The sequence below is a fragment of the Tachysurus fulvidraco genome, chromosome 13, assembly GCF_022655615.1.
Source record: "Tachysurus fulvidraco isolate hzauxx_2018 chromosome 13, HZAU_PFXX_2.0, whole genome shotgun sequence".
Classification (NCBI taxonomy): domain Eukaryota; kingdom Metazoa; phylum Chordata; class Actinopteri; order Siluriformes; family Bagridae; genus Tachysurus; species Tachysurus fulvidraco.
In genome coordinates, this window is record NC_062530.1 from 12,742,896 (window position 1) to 12,766,895 (window position 24,000).

General features: G+C 43.3%; 1 protein-coding gene across 1 annotated transcript in view; it reads right to left on the reverse strand.

The window, feature by feature from the left end:
• Window positions 1-24,000, reverse strand: part of reln (reelin) — a 447,239-nt gene that overhangs the window by 335,373 nt on the left and 87,866 nt on the right. Inside the window, exon 4 of the mRNA XM_047822245.1 lies at window positions 388-458. Coding sequence (XP_047678201.1) covers window positions 388-458 — 71 coding nt within the window. The remainder of the gene's footprint in view (window positions 1-387; window positions 459-24,000) is intronic.

Consider the following 24,000-nt stretch of genomic DNA (forward strand, 5'->3'; position numbering starts at 1 on the left):
GTGTTTTTTTAGCAGGATATATATATATATATATATATATATATATATAATTTCATTTCAGATTTTATTAATGTAAGGTGTTTCATTTTATTTTCTTCATTTTATAAACACCCTTCATCATTTAATCATCAGCCCATAATTCTTAATGAATGATACCATATAATTATAACATATAATTATATGTAAATAACTGCATCAAATGTAAAACATCTATTTATTCATTACACTTCATGAAAATTTTATCTTTTTTTTAAGCATATAACAGCTATAACAATTTTTTCAACAATTTCTCTAGAACACAGCCTAATTTCTCTAGACACAATTCACCTCAGACCTTCTTGGAACTGATCAGTCTCTGACTACTCATACATATGAAAGCATTCTCACCTTCCAGCTCACACAACTGCTTGGCCAGAGTGTCCTTAAACATTATCTGTCCACGATGCATAGCTGTAGCCCTGAGAGAGAGAGAGAGAGAGAGAGAGAGAGAGAGAGAGAGAGAGAGAGAGAGAGAGAGAGAGAGAGTTTATTATTAAAAGCCGTTGTCTTTTTAGACCAGAGCGGATGTGAATACAAATCAGAAAATATTTGGGGAACTAACTCATAATTTAATTATTACCACTCGTAGTATTCCACCACTTATTTAACTGCCATTATCATATTAAAATTCAGCTCCACAAGTCACTTCCACAACCCTGATGAAAAGTCCAGCATAAACCAGCATGAATTCCATGCTGGTCCAGACTGGTTTTTACTGGTTCAAGCTGGTATAGTGCTGGTATAATGCTGGTATAGTGGCCAGCATAGTCATGTTGCATAGTTTTATCAAGCAAAACAAGGCTGGTGTAGCTGGTTAACCAGTATGATCTTTCTGGAATGAGCTTTATGGGAACAACCTATATTTTTGCTTGTGTATGTTTCTATGTAACACATTAATATAAGATTAAAACAATATATTGGAATATATTTAATTATAGGTGTGATATTTCTTTTGCTACCTCTTTTGAATAAAGAACTGAAATAACAAAGCTCAAAAAGCTTTGAATAACAAAGAATAAAAACATTTGAAAATCGTTCGTTAGGGATTAAAGTGTCTCCACAAATTAAATATAGTAATACCAACAAATGTTTTATATATATATATATATATATATATATATATATATATATATATATATATATATATATATATATAATCCATTTGTCTCAATTAAGAAGTTATTTAAAGGCAAATGACTCCGGGTAGCACCTCTTAAAAAAACATGGTCATCGCCACCACATACAACTTGTTACTCGCTGAGAGAGAGAGCGGAAGCTAAGAACAAAAATGTGTGTTGTAAAGGTTATATTGTGTAACGTTATTTGTGCATGTGTGTATATTACAGTGTGATGTGATATATATATATATATATAAAGAAAGCCATGTAAATGATAGGAATATCCAGAATGTGAATTGCAATTCTCTAGAAATTTGTCTTTGTCTTTATTTAACCATGAATATGCACTAAGAAATGTGATATGTAACAAATGGGTTTTGTTGTGGTCTTGCTGGGATTATACTAGCATCCAAAAGACAACATATGTTGACCAGCACACCAGCATCCCAGGCTGGTTGGCCCGCACACCAGCATTCCAGGCTGGTCGGCCAGCACACAGCATCGCAGGCTGGTCGGCTAGCACAGCAGCAACCAGCACCTAATGCTGGACCAGCATACCACAATCCCAAGCTGCTCGGCCAGCACACCAGCATCCCAGGCTGGTCGGCCAGCAGAACAGCAGCACCTAATGCTGGACCAGCATACCAGCATCCCAGGCTGGTATGCTGGACCAGCATACCACAATCCCAAGCTGCTCGGCCAGCACACCAGCATCCCAGGCTGTTCGGCCAGCAGAACAGCAGAACCTAATGCTGGACCAGCATACCAGCATCCCAGGCTGGTCGGCCAGCACACCACCAACCAGCACCTAATGCTGGACCAGCATACCACTATCCCAAGCTGATCCCAGCATGCAAAACATACCTTATGCTGGACCAGCAATGCTGTTTTTTTTAGCAGGGAAGGCCAAGAAATTCTGCATGAATTGTGTGTGTGTGTGTGTGTGTGTGTGTATGTGTGTATGTGTGTATGTGTGTGTGTTGTTCTTGGTACAGTTCAGTTCAGCTTCTGAGGAGTCTGATAACCTTTGGAAAGATACTGTTACAAAGTCTATCCATGAGGGCCCGAATGCTTCGGTTCCCTTTTCCAGATGGTAGGAGGTTAAAGAGTGTGGGGTCATCCACAATGCTGTTTGCCTTTTTGAATGCAGTGTGTTGTGTAAATGTATGTGATAGAGGAAGGTTAAATAGTTAACTGTGCATGTCAGAGCACAATCAAAGCCATGAAGTCCAAGGAATTGTCTGTAGACCTCCAAGACAGGATTTTATTGAGGTCCCAATGAGCACAGTGGCCTCCATCTTCCGTAAGTAGAAGTTTGGAGCCACCAGAACTATTTTTGTGCGGGAAACCCAGCCAAACTGAGCAATCGAGGGAGAAGGGCCTTAGTCACGGAGGTGACCGGGAACAAGATGGTCACTCTGACAGAGCATTTCTCTGTGAAGAGAGGAGAACCTTCCAGAAGAACAACCATCTCTGCAGCACACCACAATCAGGCCTGTATGGTAAAGTGGCCAGACATAAGTTACTCATCACCGTATGGAGTTTGCCAAAAGGCACCTGAAGGACTCTCAGACCATGAGAAACAAAATTCTCTGGTTTGATGAAATAAAGATTGAACTCTTTGGCCTTAATAGCGAGCATCATATCCAGGCACTGCTCTACTTGGGCAAATACATGTCAATACTTATGTATCCATTTTGGAATAAGGCTGTAACATAACAAAATGTAGAAAAAGTGAGTGCTGTGAATATTTTCTGGATGCGTTTATAGAGCCCCTTACCATCTTTTGCAACAGCTTAGTAAGGAGCAGCACCAGGTTCAATGTACTAATGCCTAAGTGATATTGTATTAAGGACCCTCTGATAATGCTAAATGTAAATACTCCACTTTTGCTCACACAAACCTAAATTGTCAAACCCTCAACTCAAATAATAGAACTTCAAGGAGTAACCACACAAATTGAATTCAATTAAAGTATCAAAATTAAGCTTCGCGTTAGTTCTGGCAGGCCACGTCGTCAAGCGTGCATCAGCTGTTAATCAGCAGTCCAAGACGCACCTATCCAGTTACGTCATCCTATTACCCGACCATTTAAATTCCCATTCATTGAGCCTCTTTCTAGCATGTTGCTGCTGCTGCAACTTAACCTGTTACATGTCTACGTCTCGTTACCGAGCCACTACCGCTAGGAGGCGAGACTGCATCAACTTCATTGTAACTTCATTGTAACTTTTAAGCATTAAATCCTCCAAATACACGGTTAAATTATATACTGTTTGAAAGCTTAGACTCTCTGGATTTTATTAAGCGCACACACAAAGCATAATATGATTTATAGTAATTTAAACATTTGATAGAAAATTTGAACTAGGTGGCGCTAGTTCGATCTGTTTACTCACCTTTAACGCTGGTCTTTAAATTTCCCTTTCTTCACATTGTCACTAATGTTAATGTATTTTCCAAAACAAATGCTTGTAAAAATCCCAGAGAGTCCAAAAAACTTGAAAATGTAATCCTTTTAATCCAAAACGCTTTGCTAGCTTCACAAGAATGATGTGTTTGACCGGAAACTGAACACACCGCTTCACTTCCGCCCTTTGTTGGACTCCTATGTCTCATTGGACACATACCAAAATTTCAAAACACGTCAGATTTGTAGTCGAGGATCTGACGAATCAAACAAGCCCTCGCATGAGCCAACCATTGCCTGTGCGGCCGAGATAGGCAGCTAAGAAGCCAATGAGGTCTCTCCATGCTATGTGGGTGACCCTCCCATTGACTGACATTTGCTCCGTCCAGTAGCGATTTGATGTTTCGCGAGCATCATAGCTCTTTAGCCAATAAGGAGACAATTCCAACGAGATGCAACATGATACATCTGGTGAGGGCGGGCTGTGCAATGAGCGTGCGCATATTAATTTTTTTCAGCTTTATTGCGCAATTCTCGAACGTTTCACACTCTCACACCTCAGGGTGTCAGTTTACAGGCATTTTTTCAAAGCAGAATTCTAGGCAGAGGGGTTCTCTTTGTTATAGGACTTTTGAACTAAGCATGCAGTCTTTTTATACAAAGTTATACAGTAAAAAAATAAACAAGAAAAACCTGAACGGACGGACATGTCCGTAGAAAAATATTCATATAAAATCCATTTTTGAGTCTTTTGACTTCATTTTTTTTTTGGTGAAAGCCAAGACATGTGGCTATGACCCTCAGTTGTTGTTTACCAACCATCATTAAATACAGCAATGTATGTAATCAGTTTATCAGGTAAACAACTCAGACGGAAATAAAAATTCACCATTCTAGCCTCTATAACTCTGTGTCAGTAAGGCTTAGAATCAAGCTGTGTGTCAAAGTATATGGGAGCTGTACCACTTTTTATGTGGGTATGTCATCTAGGCGAAAATCATGAAAATGGGGGGGCGACAGGTAACAAGTTAAACTCCATCGCTGCTGCCCCACTATTTAAACTCCATTATACTCCATGGATTCGAGCCGAAAGGAAAGTCTGAATATGCTTTAAACTTACGGTTAATCAATTTGGCATGCATGGTCGCGTATAACGGTGTGTTTTGAGTCGGATGTGACCTTAGGGCTGGCGTGTTGTACAGTCTGTTATGCTATGCTATGCTACGTATGCTATGCTACGCTACGTTATGTTATGCTAGGTTATGTCATGTTATGTTACTCTATGTTATAAGATATACTTTTGATTGCTTTGAATGTAAATTACGCCATGCTGCGTAATGCTATGCTATGTAATACTATGCTTATTATACTATGCTTTGATGTCACGTTATGTTATGCCAGGTCAGGCTATGCCTCACTAGGCTACGTTATGTTATGCTAGGTCATGCTATGCCTCGCTAGGCTACGTTTTGTTATGCTATGCCTTGCTAGGCTACTTTATGTTACGTTATGTTATGCTACACCCTGCTACGCTACGTTATGCTAGGTTATGTCATGTTATGTTACAAGATAAGATATACTTTTGATTGCTTTGAATGTAAATTACACCATGCTGCGTAATGCTATGCTATGTAATGCTATGCTTACTATACTATGCTTTGATGTCAAGTTATGTTATGCCAGGTCACACTATGCCTCACTAGGCTACGTTATGTTATGCTAGGTCATGCCATGCCTGCTAGGCTATATTACGTTATGCCAGGTTATGCTATGCCTTGCTAGGCTACATTATGTTACGTTATGTTATGCTACACCCTGCTAGGCTATGTTATGTTACGTTATGCTACACCCTGCGAGGCTATGTTATGTTACATTATGTTATTCTATACCTTGCTAGGCTATGTTATTTTACCCTATGCCTTGCTAGGCTATGTAAAAGTACGGCAGGTTATGCCATGCCCTGCTGGGCTATGTTATGTTACGTCATGCCATGCTATGTTATGTTACGTTATGTTATGCTATGCCTCACTAGGCTATGTTATGTTACGTTATTTAGGCTATGCCTTGCGAGGCTATGTTATGTTATGCCATGCCTTGCAAGGCAAGGTTATGCTATGTTATGCTATGCTATGTTGGGGTATGCTATGTTAGGCCACAATGCTACGTTAGGCCACGCCAGGCTGCTACGTTAGACCAGGCCACGCTGCTACATTAGGCCAGGCCACGCTGCTACATTAGGCCAGGCCACGCTGCTATGTTCGGCCAGGCCATGCTGCTACGTTTGGCCAGGCCACACTGCTACGTTAGGCCAGGCCACGCTATGTTAGGCCACGCCACGCTATGTTATGCTAGGTTATGCTATACTGTCATGCTATACTGTCATGCTAAGGTATGTTATTCCTTGCGATGTTATGCTAGGTTATGCTGCCACGTTATGTTACGCTATGCTTTTCACGATAGGTCAAGCTTCGCTTGCTATGCTTTGCCATGTCATGAAACTTTTAATCATAGACTCGACAGAGCACTAAAAAGAGTTCTAGGAGACAGAGCAGAGTACACAAACCCATCAACATCGACAAGACACCCGCAGAGTGGGCGAGCAGCTTTTAAGTTCTCGGCGTTAACACCAGCGAGGATCTCACCTGGTCCTACACACTGACACAGTGCCGAAGAAGGCACATCGACGCTTCTTCCCAAGATTGCTAGGAGACAGGAATGAGCCCCGGCATCGCCAGAACGTTCTACACATGCACTATAGAGAGCTTCCCGACGGGCTGCATCAGTGCCCAGTCTGGAAACAACACCAGTGGCATCTGTAAAGCTCCGAAAAGGGTTGCGTGTACTGCCAGCCACATCGTCGGAGGCGAGCTTTCCTCCCTCCAGGTCATCTGCACCAGGCGGAGTTTAGGAAAGCCCGGAGGATCTCAAAGACTCCACCAACCCGTCCCACAGACTGCGTCCGCTTCTTTTGGGAAGATGTCTCCGCAGCATCTGATCCCGCACTTAGATTCCCTCAGGCTTTCAGACTAATTAACAGTCTCAACTAATATAAGATATAGCTTTTTCCACAACGTGGTATGCCACATACTGCACTTAACTTCAACCATTCTATCTCCTCACGATCTGTCATTCCTCGACGTGAGCAAGATCAAGCTTCACGAGCAACCAGTCTTCTACAGGGCGCATGCTTCCCCTACATGTATCACTATAGTTTGGTGGATGTACAACAGGCTTGTTGTCACATTGCCACTGCAGGGGCATATTATGCTTCCCCCTCTACGCTGCACACTTGGCCTCAACTCACTCAGCAACATGCTCGTTGCAAATATGCCGCCATCTGCCCAACCCAGGGTGACATGCTGTAGCATACTGCTGCCGCCGGGGCGTATTACGCCTTCCCCTTTATGCGGCACACTGGGCCTCTACTTACTACAGCAAAATGCTTGTTGCAAATATGCCGCCATCTGCTCAACCCAGGGTGATGCTTCCCCTGATCGTGATTAGCCGTGGATGTACTAGCTTTCAAAAGTATGTTCGAACATCAAGCTCATGAGATACCTAAGTCTTCTACAGGGCACATGCTTCCCCTACCTGTTATTGCTATAGCTAGCATATATACAACATGCTTGTTGCATGTTGCTGCTGCAGGGGTGTATGCTTCCCCCTTTACACCACACATCTTCACTTCAACTGACTACATCAACGTGCTCGTCGCAAATATGCCGACATTTGATCAGCCAGGATGACTCCTATCTCGATCAGTTCCGGACACACCAGCTCTACTGCAACAGTTATGTTGGGGGTTTTTCCTTGCCACATGATTTTGTTTCTATTCTATTTTCTAGTTGCTGCTGTCCCCGTTCGGTCCATGCATGTGCACAGACAGGCGCGCGGATTCCTGCCCCGAACAGAACCATAACGCAAAAACTAACTGTATGCTATCATCTATTCTACTATCATTTGACAAGTGGTCCTGACAGAAATTAAGCTTTGCATTAGTTCTGGCAGGCCACGTCGTCAAGTGTGAATCAGCTGTTAATCAGCAGTCCACGACGCGCACCAATCCGGTTACATCATCCATATTACCCGACCATTTAAATTCCCATCCATTGAGCCACTTTCTAGCGAGCCGCTGCTGCTGCGACTTAAACTCCCTTCTCCAACCCCGACTCCACCATGCCGGAACCCGTGTTCATTGTACCAGTTTACGTCTTAAATCTCCACTTATTTTCTCTCTCCCTCTCTCTCTCTAATTATTTAATTATTTATTTATCCATTTATTTTTATTTTTGGAGAAAAAAAAACTCTACGCATGATCAATGGTTCTGTCATGGGGGGGTCCATGTGCATGGACGGACAGGCGCGCGGATTCCTACCCCGAAGAGAACCATACCGCCAAACACTAACTGTATGCTATCATCTAATCAACTCTCATTTGACAAGTGGTCCTGACGGAAATAGTTAAAAAAAAATGAATTTGAGAATGAGACTGAAACTAGTTTCTGTATGAGGAACATACAAAATTAATTAATCAGATATAAAATGTAGAAATGACTTTGAGTATCACAATACTACTCTGAATACTCACAGCTCTTAGTGATGCTGAATAACTTATATGGGAGACAGAGGGAGATGATAGAGTAGAAACCAGAAGTGTTTATTATAACATGCAGTGATCAACAGGCAAATGGCGAGAGAGAGAGAGATAACAGGGATGATAGAGAGCAACTTCAAACACACACACACAACTGACAGTCACAGATAACAAAGAGACTTTCCTCAACTTCACAGATGACAGGTGACAATGACAACGATGGTGATGATAACTGGAGAGAGAGATGAATTATAAATGTGGCAGTACTCATTGTTCTTTTACATATAAATGTAAGTCTTTCAATCACCCGCGAACGGGCCAAAATGTCGGCAAAACGCCTAGATCTTTTGCACGGAGCCCGATAGCGCTTCATTTCAAACAAGCTGGTCACAATATTAGTGCTCTACAATATATTGGTATTGAGAAAGTAAAAAAGCTCTCAATACGAGGTGATTATGAGAGAAAATTATTGCAAAGAGAGTATTGGTTTTATACTTTGAATACTTTGTCACCACTAGGGCTCAATGATGAGTTTGACATTAAACCATTTTTATAAATCTTTAAATGGTTATCTTTGTATAGTTGATATGAACTGTACAATTTTATTTTATTTTGTATTTTTCTGTGTTTGTAGTGTTGAAACGCTGACTAAACACAGAGTTAAACCGTAGCCAATGAAGACAGAGTCGTAGTAAGATTTACCATTTACTGTCACTCTCTCATTTACATTGTACGGGGAAAACTGTAATAAGACAAAACAACAATATTCAGAGTCTTGGCTAACATTGCATTATAAATTAACAAACAAACTTTTTGCTCTTAGCATAGCTAACGCTAAAACATGGTGGTTACAACCAATTTAAACGGCTCATAAAACATCGCCTTTTTAGAACAAATACTCTCTAATATATATAATAATCTTTAACGTGTGAGATATTGTATTAATTAACTTACGGCATTGCCTCTATGATGCTTTTAGTGGATGCGATGGATACTATAAAGAGCAAGCCATGCCGGTTTCATTGCAAGATTGAGAACGGAGCGCTAACCGGAAGTGACGAAACAGGAAGTAGCAAACCCGGAAGTGACATCGCATAAAACGAACAACATATTTTTACAAATTAAGTAGATAAAGTAATTATAAACTTTACATTTTATATAGAAGAATATTAAAAATATTCAAAGCAAATATTTAAACATTAAAGTCCTTACAGGACAACACAGTGTTTATTTAATTTTTTTGTAACATGTGAGTTGATTAATGCTTTGTGTATAGTGTGCCTTATTTTGAATTCAAGTGTAATTAAGGCCTACAACTGTTTCCTATTTATAGATGTGAGATGTTCACATTTTTATATTGTGCCTGACGAAGACCTGATGGTCGAAACGTTGCACCATTAAATTTATTGGAGCAGTTTGTCAGTGTGCGGGCTCCTTTTGTTGTTTTTAGACCTATTTAGGACGGCTTTAAGCACAGTCTGTTTCAGAACTATTTACTAGCGAATGACAAACACAATAATAGAAAAACAGACGGAGAATGCAGAAAGTCCACCGTAGTAGATACACGTTCTAATACTCTTCACCCATTATTGTATTTAATGCAATCTCTGATCTCAATTGCATGGATTAGCTAACCTGTCTCCTTTTCACTCCCATCACCGTCTTAACCCCTGACATCCCTTTATTTCCCTGGGGGGAGGGTCTTAACACTTATAAGCCAATGAAAATATAAACCAAACTGACTTGTATCGCAAACATGTTTTCCACACATACACATGAAACAAATAGCTAATTACAGCTCTAGGAAGCCAGTGTCTTTTCCAATACTTTGTACCTTAAACCTTTACATGATACACAAACATACCTAATATACTAACATACTGACGATAAAATTACTTGGTGACTATGGTGCTGACTTTGAACTTCCATAGCACGGCCACATCTCAAAAAAAATTCATGGCAGAACAAAGGAATTGTCTCCAACCATTATGCATTGAGTATTTCCTTCTATATCCTGCTACAATGGAACAAGAGGTTAAGAGGTTTAAGAGGTTTATCTCATTCCTGGACAGCAAAATGGATTGACCACACCTTCTTGACTCTATACATTTTGCCATAAACTCAGCTTGTTTAGAGCCCTCTCTGTTGTTTCAATTATAAGTCAATGTCACTAATTTGTATCGTCAAGATCTATGCTAAGGTTTTAACCTGCAATTAAATAAATTCTCAGTTCAAATTTCCAATTTGGAATGATTATAGTGTAAAATCTGAGGAAAAAAATGTTCTTAAGCAATGGTCTGATTAAAGTATTTTTAATATTTACAAATGTGGTAAGCAGCAAGAATTAATAAAGTCAATCCAAGAAAAAATTAGGCACGGTCACATTTTATTAGGAAATTGTCTGATAAAATCTCATGATAGCTGTACATTCAACACAGTTCAAGTTAAACATAATATGAATCCCAAAATGACTCTGATGCTCATACTCATAAATATCTTATAAACATATAAAAACTTGTTTATTCAGTTGCCTTTTTGACTATATAGTGCTCAGTTATAACATCTTCAATTTGGTTCAGATTAAATTTAATTTTATTTCTGCAGCACCTTTAAGAATGGACATTGTCACAAATCACATCAGGATTGATTAATTTTTGAGTCTGTTTCCTCTGAAGGTTAATTTCCCATTTCATCTCTGAAACTTTGTGACATCTATATAAAAAATCTGTGACATCAGGCTTGCTCATTTAGGTGAAATACATTTAATTCTCTAAAGTGACTTGTTAGCCTAATCTTGACGTCACGTGATGTGACCTCATCTTGCTGAGTGTTTTGATATATGACATGTCCATGTTGTGCTAAATTTTTTTGATTTCGCTTGAATTTTAGGAATTTCCCATTCATTTCTATGGGACTTTTTTGACCGCTTTTTCGTGCGCTGTGCGAACATCGTTGGTCAGATCGCTTATAAAAGTCATATCACACCTCTCCTCAATGAGCCGGTCGATTTGACATGTCATTCATGGGTCTAGGACAAAAGCTGCAGGACGTTACGCGCCGAAAAAGTGTCCGGAAGAAGAAGAATAACTAGAACGGTACATTTCCTAAAGAAAATGTGAATGTGCTTGCACGTGGCAAGTTCCCCTCATGGTGCTGAGTGTTTTGATATGTCACATGTCCTTGTTGTGCTAAATTTTTTATTTCGATAATTTTGGGGGCGGGGCTACATTTGACGTCAGTTCCCATCATCGTGCTGAGTGTTTTGATATATGACATGTCCGTGTTGTACTAAATTTTAGATTTCGCTTGGATTTTAGGAATTTCCCATTCATGTCTATGGGACTTTTTTGGCCACTTTTTCGTCCGCTGTGCAAACATCGTTGGTCGGATCGCTTATAAAAGTCATAGCACACCTCTCCTCAATGAGCCGGTCGATTTGACACCTCATGCATGGGTCTAGGACAAAAGCTGCGCCGAAAAACTGTCCGGAAGTAGAAGAAGAAGAAGTATGCAAGAGAATAAGAATGTGCTTTAGCAAGCACAATAATAATAATAATAATAATAACTAGAATGGTACATTTCCTAAAGAAAATGTGAATGTGCTTGCATGTCACGCCAGTTCCCCTCATCGTGCTGAGTGTTTTGATATATGACATGTCCATGCTGTGCTAAATTTTTGATTTCGCTTATTTTGGGGACGGGGCTACACGTCAGTTCCACCTCATCGTGCTGAGTGTTTTATGTTGTGTAACTGAGATATGGCTTCTTTATATTGCAATATGGTTCGTAAGGTGCACTACATGGTTGCTAGGGTATGGCTGCACAGTTACTATGGTTATGTTTGCAGACTAGTTTCTCACCTGCAACAAAAGAGCACACCTGAAAATCCATTTATCTTTTCCTGAAACAAGCGCCATGAAGATCTTGAACTAAAGCTTCAATCAGTGATTTTACTGGGAAAAAATAATCACGTTACAATAAGGATCATTAGCTCAAATGTAATGTATCAACTAACATTTACTAACCGTGAGCAATAAATTATTGTATTTAGTAATCTTTGTTAAAATAAAGTTTATTCATTGTTCATGTTAGTTCACAGTATATTAAGTAATGTTAACACGGTGTTAATAATGTATTAGTAAATGTTGAAATTAACATGAACAAAATTAATAAATGCTGTAGTAGTGCAGATCATTATTAGTTCATGTTAAGTAATGTGGTAACTAATGTCAACTAATGAACCTTTATTATAAAGTTTTAGAGAAAAAAATAAAAAAAAAACCCCGAATCTCTGCATGCTAAACAGATTCGCTATCCACTAGACCATTCAGGAAGACAAGAAAGCCTTTGCAGTTTTATGTATTAATTCACTACTGTGAAAAATGGCGCGTCTACCAGTACCCAAGCTTTATTATATTACAGTCATTCTTATCATTCTTTGTGATGTACATGTGTCATATGTTTAAAAAATAATTATGTAATTGTAACGTGTCTGTCTGTGTTTTCCCCTTGTTTCTGTCTGCCGTCTCTCCCTGATGTTAATTGTTTGCTCCGCCCACTCATTGCTCACCATGGACACTAATTACATTCCATCTCTTCCCCAGGTGTCTTGTCTTTGTCTCTGATTATCTCTGCATTGTGATTGGTTCCTGTCTACTATATTTACTCTGTCTGTTCACTTCCCTGGTGTTGGTCGTTGTTTGGTGTTGGTGTTGGGTTCTCTGTTCTCAGTTCTCTGCTCTCTGTTCTCGGTTGAGTGTTCTGCCTTGTGTTTGTCTGCCTGGTCTTCTGTGTTTGCTCATTAAACGGATTACTTACTGCATTTGGATCCCTCTCGCCTTTGTCTCACCGTGTCACACCGTGACAGAACGACCAACCACATGGATCCAGCAGAAATCCTGTTTTGTCTACGTCAGGAGGACGCCGCAGTCGAGGAATACATGGAGGTATTCGTGGACCTGTGCAACGAGATCAACTTTGGGGAGAAGGCCCTAAAAGACATTTTCAGGCATGGACTGGAGAGCAAGGTACGCCATTTAATGCCATCTAGCCGGGAGATAGAGTCATTCTCAGACTTCGTCAACTTGGCGTTGCTCTTGGGCGGGTCCGCGCTAAGCTTGAGCAGTGTAAAGATAGAAGCCGGCTGTAAATATTTTTTTTGGGGGGGGGGGGCAGCAAGCATCGGGGTCCGTGGGCCACATAGTGGAATCAGCCACGGACGCCCAAATGCTCCACAGTGCCTCCGCCCAGACCAGTCCCGTGCACACCCGTGATTGAGCCAGTTCCCATGGCTACTGTACCGGCAAGCTCGGCTGAGGTCCGTGCTAACCGGCTGGTCTCCAAACTGGCGGATACCCCGATGAGGTCGGCTCGGGCGGCCGGCATTCCTAAGCCGCCAGCTGGACCAGCCGGGTCGCCGGGACCAGCCGGGTCGCCGGGTCCAGCCGGGTCGACGGAACCTGCCGGGTCGACGGAACATGCCGAACCGGCCGAGCCGACAGAACCAGCCGAATCGGCCGGGTCGACCGAAATGACTGAGTCGGAGAACGCGGTCGACATCATGACCCCCAAACTACCTGAACTCTCTGCCTGGCCTGAACCGATGCATGTTTCTGTTTTCCTGTGTTTCGTTTCGCTGGATTTGCCAGCCCTTCTACCTCCTGTCCCTGTTCACAGGCCCAGAGCACCACCCTGGCTGCCAACTCCTTTCTGGTCTCTGGCTCCTCCTCCGACACCACCCTGGTCTCCGGTCCTGCTCTGGTCTCTGGCTCCTCCTCCGACACCACCCTGGTCTCCGGTCCTGCTCTGGTCTCTGGCTCCGCCTCCAGCACCACCCTGGTCTCTGGTCCTGCTCTGGTCTCTGGCTCCGCCTCCAGCATCACCCTGGTCTCCGGACCTGCTCTGGTCTCTGGCTCCGCCTCCAGCAGCACCCTGGTCTCCGGACCTGCTCTGGTCTCTGGCTCCGCCTCCAGCACCACCCTGGTCTCCGGTCCTGCTCTGGTCTCTGGCTCCGCCTCCAGCACCACCCTGGTCTCCGGTCCCGCTCTGGTCTCTGGCTCCGCCTCCAGCATAACCCTGGTCTCCGGTCCCGCTCTGGTCTCTGGCTCCGCCTCCAGCACCACCCTGGTCTCCGGTCCCGCTCTGGTCTCTGGCTCCGCCTCCAGCACCACCCTGGTCTCCGGTCCCGCTCTGGTCTCTGGCTCCGCCTCCAGCACCACCCTGGTCTCTGGTCCCGCTCTGGTCTCTGGCTCCGCCTCCAGCATCACCCTGGGCTCCGCCCTGGCCTCCTGCTCTGCCGGCTCCGCCCTGGCCTCCTGTTCTCCCGGCGCCGCCCTGGCCTCCTGCTCTGCCTGCTCTGCCTGCGCCGCCCTGGCCTTCCTGCTCTGCCGGTGCCGCCCTGGCCTTTGTGCTCTGCCGGCGCCGCCCTGGCCTCCTGCTCTGCTGGCGCCACCCCGGCCTCCTGCTCAGCTGGTGCCACCACTACACGAACCCGACCCGCCCTCCCACCCTGGTTGCGCCTTCGCTCCACCCTCCTGGACTGGGTGTTGTGGACTTGGGAGTGTCTGGAAGCCGCTCGTAAGGGGGGGCTCTGTAACGTGTCTGTCTGTGTTTTCCCCTTGTTTCTGTCTGCCGTCTCTCCCTGATGTTAATTGTTTGCTCCGCCCACTCATTGCTCACCATGGACACGAATTACATTCCATCTCTTCCCCAGGTGTCTTGTCTTTGTCTCTAATCGTCTCCGCTTTGTGATTGGCTCCTGTCTACTATATTTACTCTGTCTGTTCACTTCCCTGTTGTTGGTCGTTGTTGGTGTTGGTGTTGGTGTTTGGTGTGTTATGTGGCCTGTTCCTGTTCCACTCTATGTTATAGCCTGTTTTGCCTGCTTATCTGTTTTCTGTTTTGTCATTAAATCTTCAACTGCATTCATCTGCAATTAATGGGTGGCTCTTAAAAGAGCCGTTGCTGCTCTTAAAAGGACATTAGTTTAAACTGAAATAAAAAATTATAAAAACTACACTGATATTTGAAAACAACAAAAAGTTATACAAATGGCAGAAACAACAACATATGTGACCGCCGTGCTGTACAAGGCAGGCGACCACTAGTTTTAAGCATTAAATACACGGTTAAATGTTATATTGTTTGAAAGCTTAGACTCTCGGGATTTTATTAAGCCCACACACACAAAGCATAATATTATTTATAGCCATCATACTAATTTAATCCAAGTTGATAGTCACCGGAAATAGGCGGCACTTACCTTTCGTCACTGGGGTAATATTTTCCAAAACAAATGCTTGTAAAAAATCCCCAAGAGTCTAAGGAACTGGAATATGTAAGCCTTTTAATCCAAAACGCTTTAATCCAAAACGCGTTTCTGACCGAAATGTGTAAACAACAATCCACTTCCGTCCTTTGTTTTCGGCTCTCACTTTATTTTCCAAAACAAATGCTTGTAAAAAATCCCCAAGAGTCTAAGGAACTGTAAGCCTTTTAATCCAAAACGCTTTAATCCAAAATGCGTTTCTGACCGAAACACATAGCACTTCCGTCCTTTGTTTTCGGCTCTCACTTGTCCTAGGAGGCTTAAAAAAATACACTGAGCCGTCAGATTTGTAGTCCAGGGCCTAACGAATCAAACGAAAATCATGAAAATAGGGGGCGATCCCACAATATGAAATGAAACTGAAGCTCACTGTGAAATATAGCAACAAGCTTTAATTAAAGACCTTTACAAAGATTCACTGGTGTCTGCTGCCCTCTTTTGGATGTTAGCACATCTACAGAGAGATTCCCCATTCAAGTCTATGGGGAAAAAACACCCCTTTGAGCTTCCATACTGGGAATTCTGGAATTCTGATCGCTTATAAAATCCATAGCACACCTCTCCTCAATGAGCCGGTCGATTTGACACCTCATTTATGGGTCTAGGACAAAAGCTGCGTGACAAGTTGCACGCCGAAAAAGTGTCCGGAATAATAATAATAATAATAATAATAATAATAATAATAATAATAAGTATGCAGAATAACAATAATGATGCTTTGCAAGCACCATTAATAATAATAAGTATGCAGAATAACAATAATGATGCTTTGCAAGCACCATTCATAATAAGTATGCAGAATAACAATAATGATGCTTTGCAAGCACCATTAATAATAATAATAATAATAATAATAAGCATATAACAGAAATCAGAATGTTGGCTTCTACAAAGCCAACATACTAATAAGAATATAATGGAAAACAGAATGATGGCTTCTACAAAGCCAACATAATAACTAGAATGTACATTTCCTGAAGAAAATTTGAATGGTGCTTGCACGTGGCTAATCTCGGCACTCAGTTGCTAAGGGGTTTTGGGTGTTACTATTGGAGGCAAGGGGACAGAAAGCTAGGGTGCCAAAACATTTGGAGGCTAGTGGAGACAAGCATGTGACGTCATCTGAATACTCTTGAGGAAGTTCCCCTCATTGGCCTGAGTGTTTTGATATGTCAGATGACCATGTTCCCGGAGTTGGGGCTCGCATGCGAGCGCCTGGTGGCCGGGTCTTACCCCACGGGGCCCGGCCGGGCTCAGCCCGAAGGAGCGACGTGGGCCGATCTCCTGTGGGCCCACCACCTGCAGGAGAAACCGTAAGGGGCTGGTGCAATGTGGATTGGGTGGCAGTCGAAGGCGGGAGCCTCGGCGACCCAATCTCCGGACACGGAATCTGACCCTAGGGACATGAAATGTCACCTCGCTGGGGGGGAAGGAGCCTGAGCTGGTGCGGGAGGTTGAGAGATACCGACTAGAGATAGTTGGGCTCGCCTCCACGCACAGCTTGGGCTCTGGAACCCAACTCCTCGAGAGAGGCTGGACTCTCTACTACTCTGTAGTTGCCCGCGGTGAGAGGCGGCGGGCTGGTGTGGGCTTGCTCATAGCCCCCCAGCTCAGCAGCCATGTGTTGGAGTTCACCCCAGTGAACGAGAGGGTCGTTTCCCTGCGCCTTCGGGTCGGGGAGAGGTCTCTCACTGTTATTTGTGCTTATGGGCCAAATGGCAGTGTAGAGTACCCGACCTTCTTGGCGTCTCTGGGAGGGGTGCTAGAAAGTGCCCCGACTGGGGACTCCGTCGTTCTACTGGGGGACTTCAACGCTCACGTGGGCAGCGACAGTGACACCTGGAGGGGGCGTGATTGGGATGAACGCCCCCCCCCCCGAACTAAACCCGAGTGGTGTTCTGTTATTGGACTTCTGTGCTAGTCACAGTTTGTCCATAACAAACACCATGTTCAAGCATAAGGGTGTCCATCAGTACACATGGCACCAGGACACCCTAGGTCGGAAGTCGATGATCGACTTTGTGGTTGTTTCATCTAACCTCCGGCCGTATGTCTTGGACACTCGGGTAAAGAGAGGGGCGGAGCTGTCAACTGATCACCACCTGGTGGTGAGTTGGGTCCGATGGCAGGGGAGGAAGTTGGACAGACTTGGAAGACCCAAACGTACTGTGAGGGTCCGCTGGGAACGTTTGGCAGAGTCTCCTGTCAGAGATATCTTCAACTCTCACCTCCGGCAGAGCTTCAACCAGATCCCGAGGGAGGTTGGAGACGTTGAGTCCGAGTGGACCATGTTCTCCACCTCCATTGTCGATGCAGCCGCACGGAGCTGTGGCCGTAAGGTCTCCGGTGCCTGTCGTGGCGGCAATCCCCGAAACCCGGTGGTGGACCCCGGAAGTAAGGGATGCCGTCAAGCTGAAGAAGGAGTCCTATCGAGCCTGGTTGGCTCGGGGGACTCCGAAGGCAGCTGATAGTTACCAGAGGGCCAAGCGAGCTTCAGCCCGGGTGGTTGCAGAGGCAAAAACTCGGGTCTGGGAGGAGTTCGGTGAGGCCATGGAGAAGGACTATCGGTTGGCCTCAAAGAAATTCTGGCAAACCGTCCGGCGCCTCAGGAGGGGGAAGCAGTGCCCTGCTCACACTGTTTACAGTGGGAGTGGGAATCTGCTGACTTTGACTGGTGACATCCGGTGGAAGGAGTACTTCGAGGATCTCCTCAACCCCACCAACATGTCTTCCATTGAGGAAGCAGAGGCGGAGGGCTCAGTTGTGGACTCGTCGATCCCCCAAGATGAGGTCACTGAGGTAGTTGAGAAGCTTCTCAGTGGCAAGGCAGCGGGGGTGGATGAGATCCGCCCTGAGTACCTTAAGTCTCTGGTTGTTGTGGTGCTGTCTTGGCTGACATGCCTCTGCAACATCGCATGGCGGTTGGGGACAGTGCCTCTGGACTGGCAGACTGGGGTGGTGGTCCCTCTGTTTAAGAAGGGGGACCGGAGGGTGTGTTCCAACTATAGGGGGATCACACTCCTCAGCCTCCCCGGAAAAGTCTATGCCAGGGTACTGGAGAGGAGAATTCGGCCGATAGTCGAACCTTGGATTCAGGAGGAACAATGCGGGTTTCGTCCTGGTCGTGGAACACTGGACCATCTCTATACCCTCACCAGGTTGCTGGAGGTTTCATGGGAGTTTGCCCAACCAGTCCACATGTGTTTTGTGGATCTGGAGAAGGCATTTGACTGTGTCCCTCATGATGACCTGTGGGGGGTGCTCTGGGGCCCTCTGTTAAGGGCTGTCCGGTCACTATATGACCGGAGCAGGAGTTTGGTTCGCACTGCCGGCAGTAAGTCAGACTTGTTCCCGGTGCATGTTGGACTCCGGCAGGGCTGCCCTTTGTCACCGGTTCTGTTCATTATTTATATGGACAGGATTTCTAGGCACAGTCGGGGGCCGGAGGGAGTCCGGTTTGGGGACCACAGGATTTCGTCTCTGCTTTTTGCAGATGATGTTGTCCTGTTGGCTTCTTCAAATCAGGACCTTCAGCATGCACTGGGACGGTTTGCAGCCGAGTGTGAAGCGGCGGGGATGAGAATCAGCACCTCCAAGTCCGAGGCCATGGTTCTCAGCCGGAAAAGGGTGGCTTGCCCTCTTCAGGTTGGTGGAGAGTTCCTGCCTCAAGTGGAGGAGTTTAAGTATCTTGGGGTCCTGTTCACGAGTGAGAGAAGGATGGAGCGGGAGATCAACAGGCGGATCGGTGTATCTTCTGCAGTGATGCGGTCGATATACCGATCTGTTGTGGTGAAGAAAGAGCTGAGCCGCAAGGCGAAGCTCTCTATTTACCAGTCGATCTACGTTCCTACCCTCACCTATGGTCATGAGCTTTGGGTCATGACCGAAAGGACAAGATCCCGGATACAGGCGGCCGAAATGAGTTTCCTCTGCAGGGTGGCTGGGCGCACCCTTAGAGATAGGGTGAGGAGCTCAGTCACTCGGGAGGAGCTCAGAGTAGAGCCGCTGCTCCTCCACATTGAGAGGGGTCAGCTGAGGTGACTCGAGCATCTGTTTCGGATGCCTCCTGGACGCCTCCCTGGGGAGGTGTTCCGGGCATGTCCAACCGGGAGGAGGCAACGGGGATGACCTAGGTCAAGCTGGAGGGACTATGTCTCTCGGCTGGCCTGGGAACGCCTCGGTATTCCCCCGGAAGAGCTGGAGGAAGTGTCTGGGGAGAGGGAAGTCTGGGCATCCCTGCTTAGACTGCTGCCCCCGCGACCCGGCCCCGGATAAGCGGTAGAAAATGGATGGATGGAGATGACCATGTTGTGCAAATTTTGAATTTTCACATGATGTCACATGACATGGCCATAATACATGTGAGGCAGTTCCCCTCGTTGTGCTGAGCGTTTTGATGTCATATATCCATGTCAAGCCCCGAAGGGGCGTAGACACCTATTGTTATCGTTAGTGTTCTTATTCTTATTATTTATTATTAGGGGTCAAGCCCCTAAGGGGCGTAGACACCTATTGTTATCGTTAGTGTTCTTATTATTATTATTAGGGGTCAAGCCTCGAAGGGGCATAGACACCTATTGTTATCGTTAGTGTTCTTCTTATTATTATTACTATTAGGGGTCAAGCCCCGAAGGGGCGTAGACACCTATTGTTATCGTTAGTGTTCTTCTTATTATTATTAGGCGTCAAGCCCCGAAGGGGCATAGACACCTATTGTTATCGTTCGTGTTCTTATTATTATTCTTCCTCTTCTGCCATTGAAGTCAATGGCAGCCCATAGAACCGTATGTAGGAAAGTTATGAAATTTGGCACACATGTAGAGGCCAGTCTATAGCAACTTTGGCGTGTCTAGCTCAAACCCTCCACCAGTCCAAACAAATTGGGGGCAGTTTGGCACACAATAGGTCTTGGGTGAGATATACAGAGAGAGATACAGGCCGATCAGACACCGGCTTGCATTGTCATGGATATAAATATCTATAAAAATTCATATATCTATAAAAATTCATATTTTTATGATATTTAAAATCCTTGCACGGTCTCTATTGCACTACCTTGATTTTTCACTTTACACTTTTCATGTTACTGGGGGAAGGATGTGGGAGCAGTGAATACTTTGGGCCAATCGGTACATCTACAGTACCGGTGCAGAGACACTGTCAGGGTAATGGTGCTGCCTCGTCCAAAAAAAAAATATTCCGCTGTACAAAAGGACGTCAAGTGCATCTCGGAGAAACGCACGCCAGACGGCCGAAATGAGAGAAAAAAGTGTTTGGTCACTGTCTAGAGGATAACTAGCCAGTTGATAAAACGCGTGTCCACAAAATTTTAAATGTTGTTTTGCACTTTCTTATTTATTATTATATGTTATTTAAATTTTATATTTAGTGTTAAATAAATAATTGTTAAATGTAGTACATAGTCTGTGGTTCATCTCTCAAAGAAGCGCCGCCCCGCCCCTCGAAATAAATGTTTTCTTTCTGTTTCATAAACATTTCATGTTGTCTTTTTTCTGGGGGTAGGTTATTTTAATTATATGAAATAATTACATAATTATGTAAAATAAAAAGTTTTCAATACAATTTTAGAGCAAAGACCTTGTTTACTGTTACAGAGTAAACACTGTAATTTTTTATTGGTATAAAGAACTGCAAATGACAAATTAATCTCTTTTTTACATTTCTATTGTTAGAATTAAGTCGGCTACCCTTTACTTGGTGACTGCATTTTCAATATTTATTTAATTACTCTTTTTTTTATACTCTTTAATTATTTCTACTTGTATTTCATCTCAGGTGTTTACAGCTATAGTTTTAATGTATCAGACACCTCCATTCATTCAGCATTCCAGCTTTCGCAGGGCACAGAGACACATCTTGCAGCCACTGTGAGCCAATATACAAATTCCAAGGGCCACTAGATTTACTAACCCTGCACAAATTTGAGTAAATTCCCTGGACTTCACACCTAATAGCACCCCTACAGCTCCATTGTTCTCCTGCTTTTGTTGTGCAAACACCCCCATCACCTGTGAGGCCTGGCACATTTGCATTTGTTCACTCAGAGTAGCTCAGATCCAAGGCAGGCCAAACCTCTGTGTGTGACAGAAACCTTCACGGCCTATCTATACAAAATAGTCTGTTTTATTTATATTAAAAAATGTGTGCTAAGGTTTGTCATTGCCATAGTACATATCATATTTATATAACCCTTGTGCAGACCTGGGGTCTATTTGACTAATCTGGAAAGTTTAATGTGTCATAACTTGGGTTTCCTTTCACATATTTGCCTGAAATTTACCAGGATTGATCCAAATTATGAACTTTGCAAGTAAAATTAATTTTGTCTATTTTCGTTGAACTATTTGTTCGTAAAATAAATACTTTCCTCCTCAAGTCCTCCTGAGTCAATTTGACCCGGCCACATTTAGTGGGGCAATAGGTCACACTTTTGCCCTTTTCACAGCAAGGAACATACATACAGACACAAAAATGCAGACATAAAATGTCCACTAACACACGCACCCAAAACACACACTCACACACATACACACACACATACACAAATCGGGCATTGCATCTCATTAAGCCTCCAGAAAAAATAAGTTACACATTTGTAAATATTTCACACTTTTGAAATGCCTTTGCCTAGCAGAGGGCAAAATATGATCTACCGAAACACACACACACACACACACACACACACACACACACACACACACACACACACACACACACACAGATGTTGTGTTTTCATATTCAATGTTGTGTTATTCAATGTCCAGATGTTGTGTTTTTATTTACATGGTGAAACAGCCCTCTCCGTTCAACAAACCTCAGTTTCTGGTTCTCTCATGTGCTGCTTTCAGCATGTTTGTGCAAAGTGCTCATGAGAATAAAGTTTTTCCCTTGTTGGGTCAGCAAGACATTGTTGTTACAGGCTGTTCTGAACAGTACTGAATGTACTGAACACTGTACTGTATGTGAAGACAAACATGGACTTTCTCTTTAGAAGCTCCTGGCCCAGGTTGTAGTTTGTGAACAAATTGTTACAGGTTATGTTGTTCCAATCAAAAATTACAAAACAGCATTTTTGCACCTTGTAGATGATGTCAAGACAATATAGGAGATAAATATGATGTAAATATGTCTCACAGCTGCAAACAAAAAAGTCCTACAGTATATGACATTTAACCCTACAGTACTCTAACCCTACGACTGTAGGGAGGGTTGCAAATATGTGATGTTCACCAATTTTATTTTACATGTTGAGGAAGTTTTAAGCGGAAAAAATACTTTTAACTATTTGTTTAATTTTTTTAAAACTTGTAGGTCAATTTGAACTGCAACATGCTGTAATAAGAGGGTTAAAGTCTGAACAGGTCCTAGATGCATATCCTGAAAATATCTTGTTCAAATCATGCTCTTGGCATAAGTAAAAACGCATAAAATTTTTAAGAAAGCTTGATGGTAATAAATGATCATTCTTTTTTAATTTAAGCATAATATGTCTGTGAATATTCTCAGTCATCCAGGTGAAGTTTTCTGAAAGGCACATCATTCTCCCAGAAGACAGAACAGTAGAAGGAGGATGGTGAGAACATTGCTGATAACACCCAGCTCTGCTCCCCTAGTAAGCATAACAAAGGGGTGTTCTCTCCCTCACATCTCACAGACAGATACTTATATATATATATATATATATATATATATATATATATATATATATATATATATATATATATATATATATATATATAAGATTAAAAACTTAATTTAATTTGCACAAGTTCAAAACCCACAGTGTCACCAAATACAACATCCATCTGACTCTCTGTCTCTCTCCAGTGTGTGATAATGACATTAAAGTTTCAGGTCCTCCCTACTATCTTCCTGCTGGACAGGTACAAGGTGAAAGAGAAAACTGCTTCTATACTCTTAAAAAATGTTGTCTCTGACCTGTAAAGTCAGGGTCAGAAAATGTTTGTGAGCAAAGCCCCATCTTCTGGTTGTGCACTGGAATTGCATTACAACAGCTAAAAATGGGGGTGGCTACATTAGAATATTCACACGTTCTTGATTGCCTGTAGAGAGGGGGGCTCATGACAATCGCCTGATAAACGTGTGATGAATGCCTGACTAGCGCCTGTCAGGCGCAGGAAAATAACAATTTTGAGCCGCTACATCTGTACACTCACATACACACACACACACACACACAAATGCACTCACATACACAAACACACACTCCGGGAAACCGCACCATTAAACTTCATATAAATCCTCACTGTAGATAATTGAGGGTATGTGCATAATGTCAGAAGAGGCACCTAGTGGTGGGATAATATGTAAAAGAACTGTTCCTAATAACTCTGGAAATGTTTATTTTGTCAGACATTTTGAATATTCCTATTAATTACTTACTAGTCTAGAAGAAGAGTTCTCAAATAAATATAAAGTAATGGTAAGAAGAACACAAAGAAAAAACACTATCAATAAAATATTTAATAGT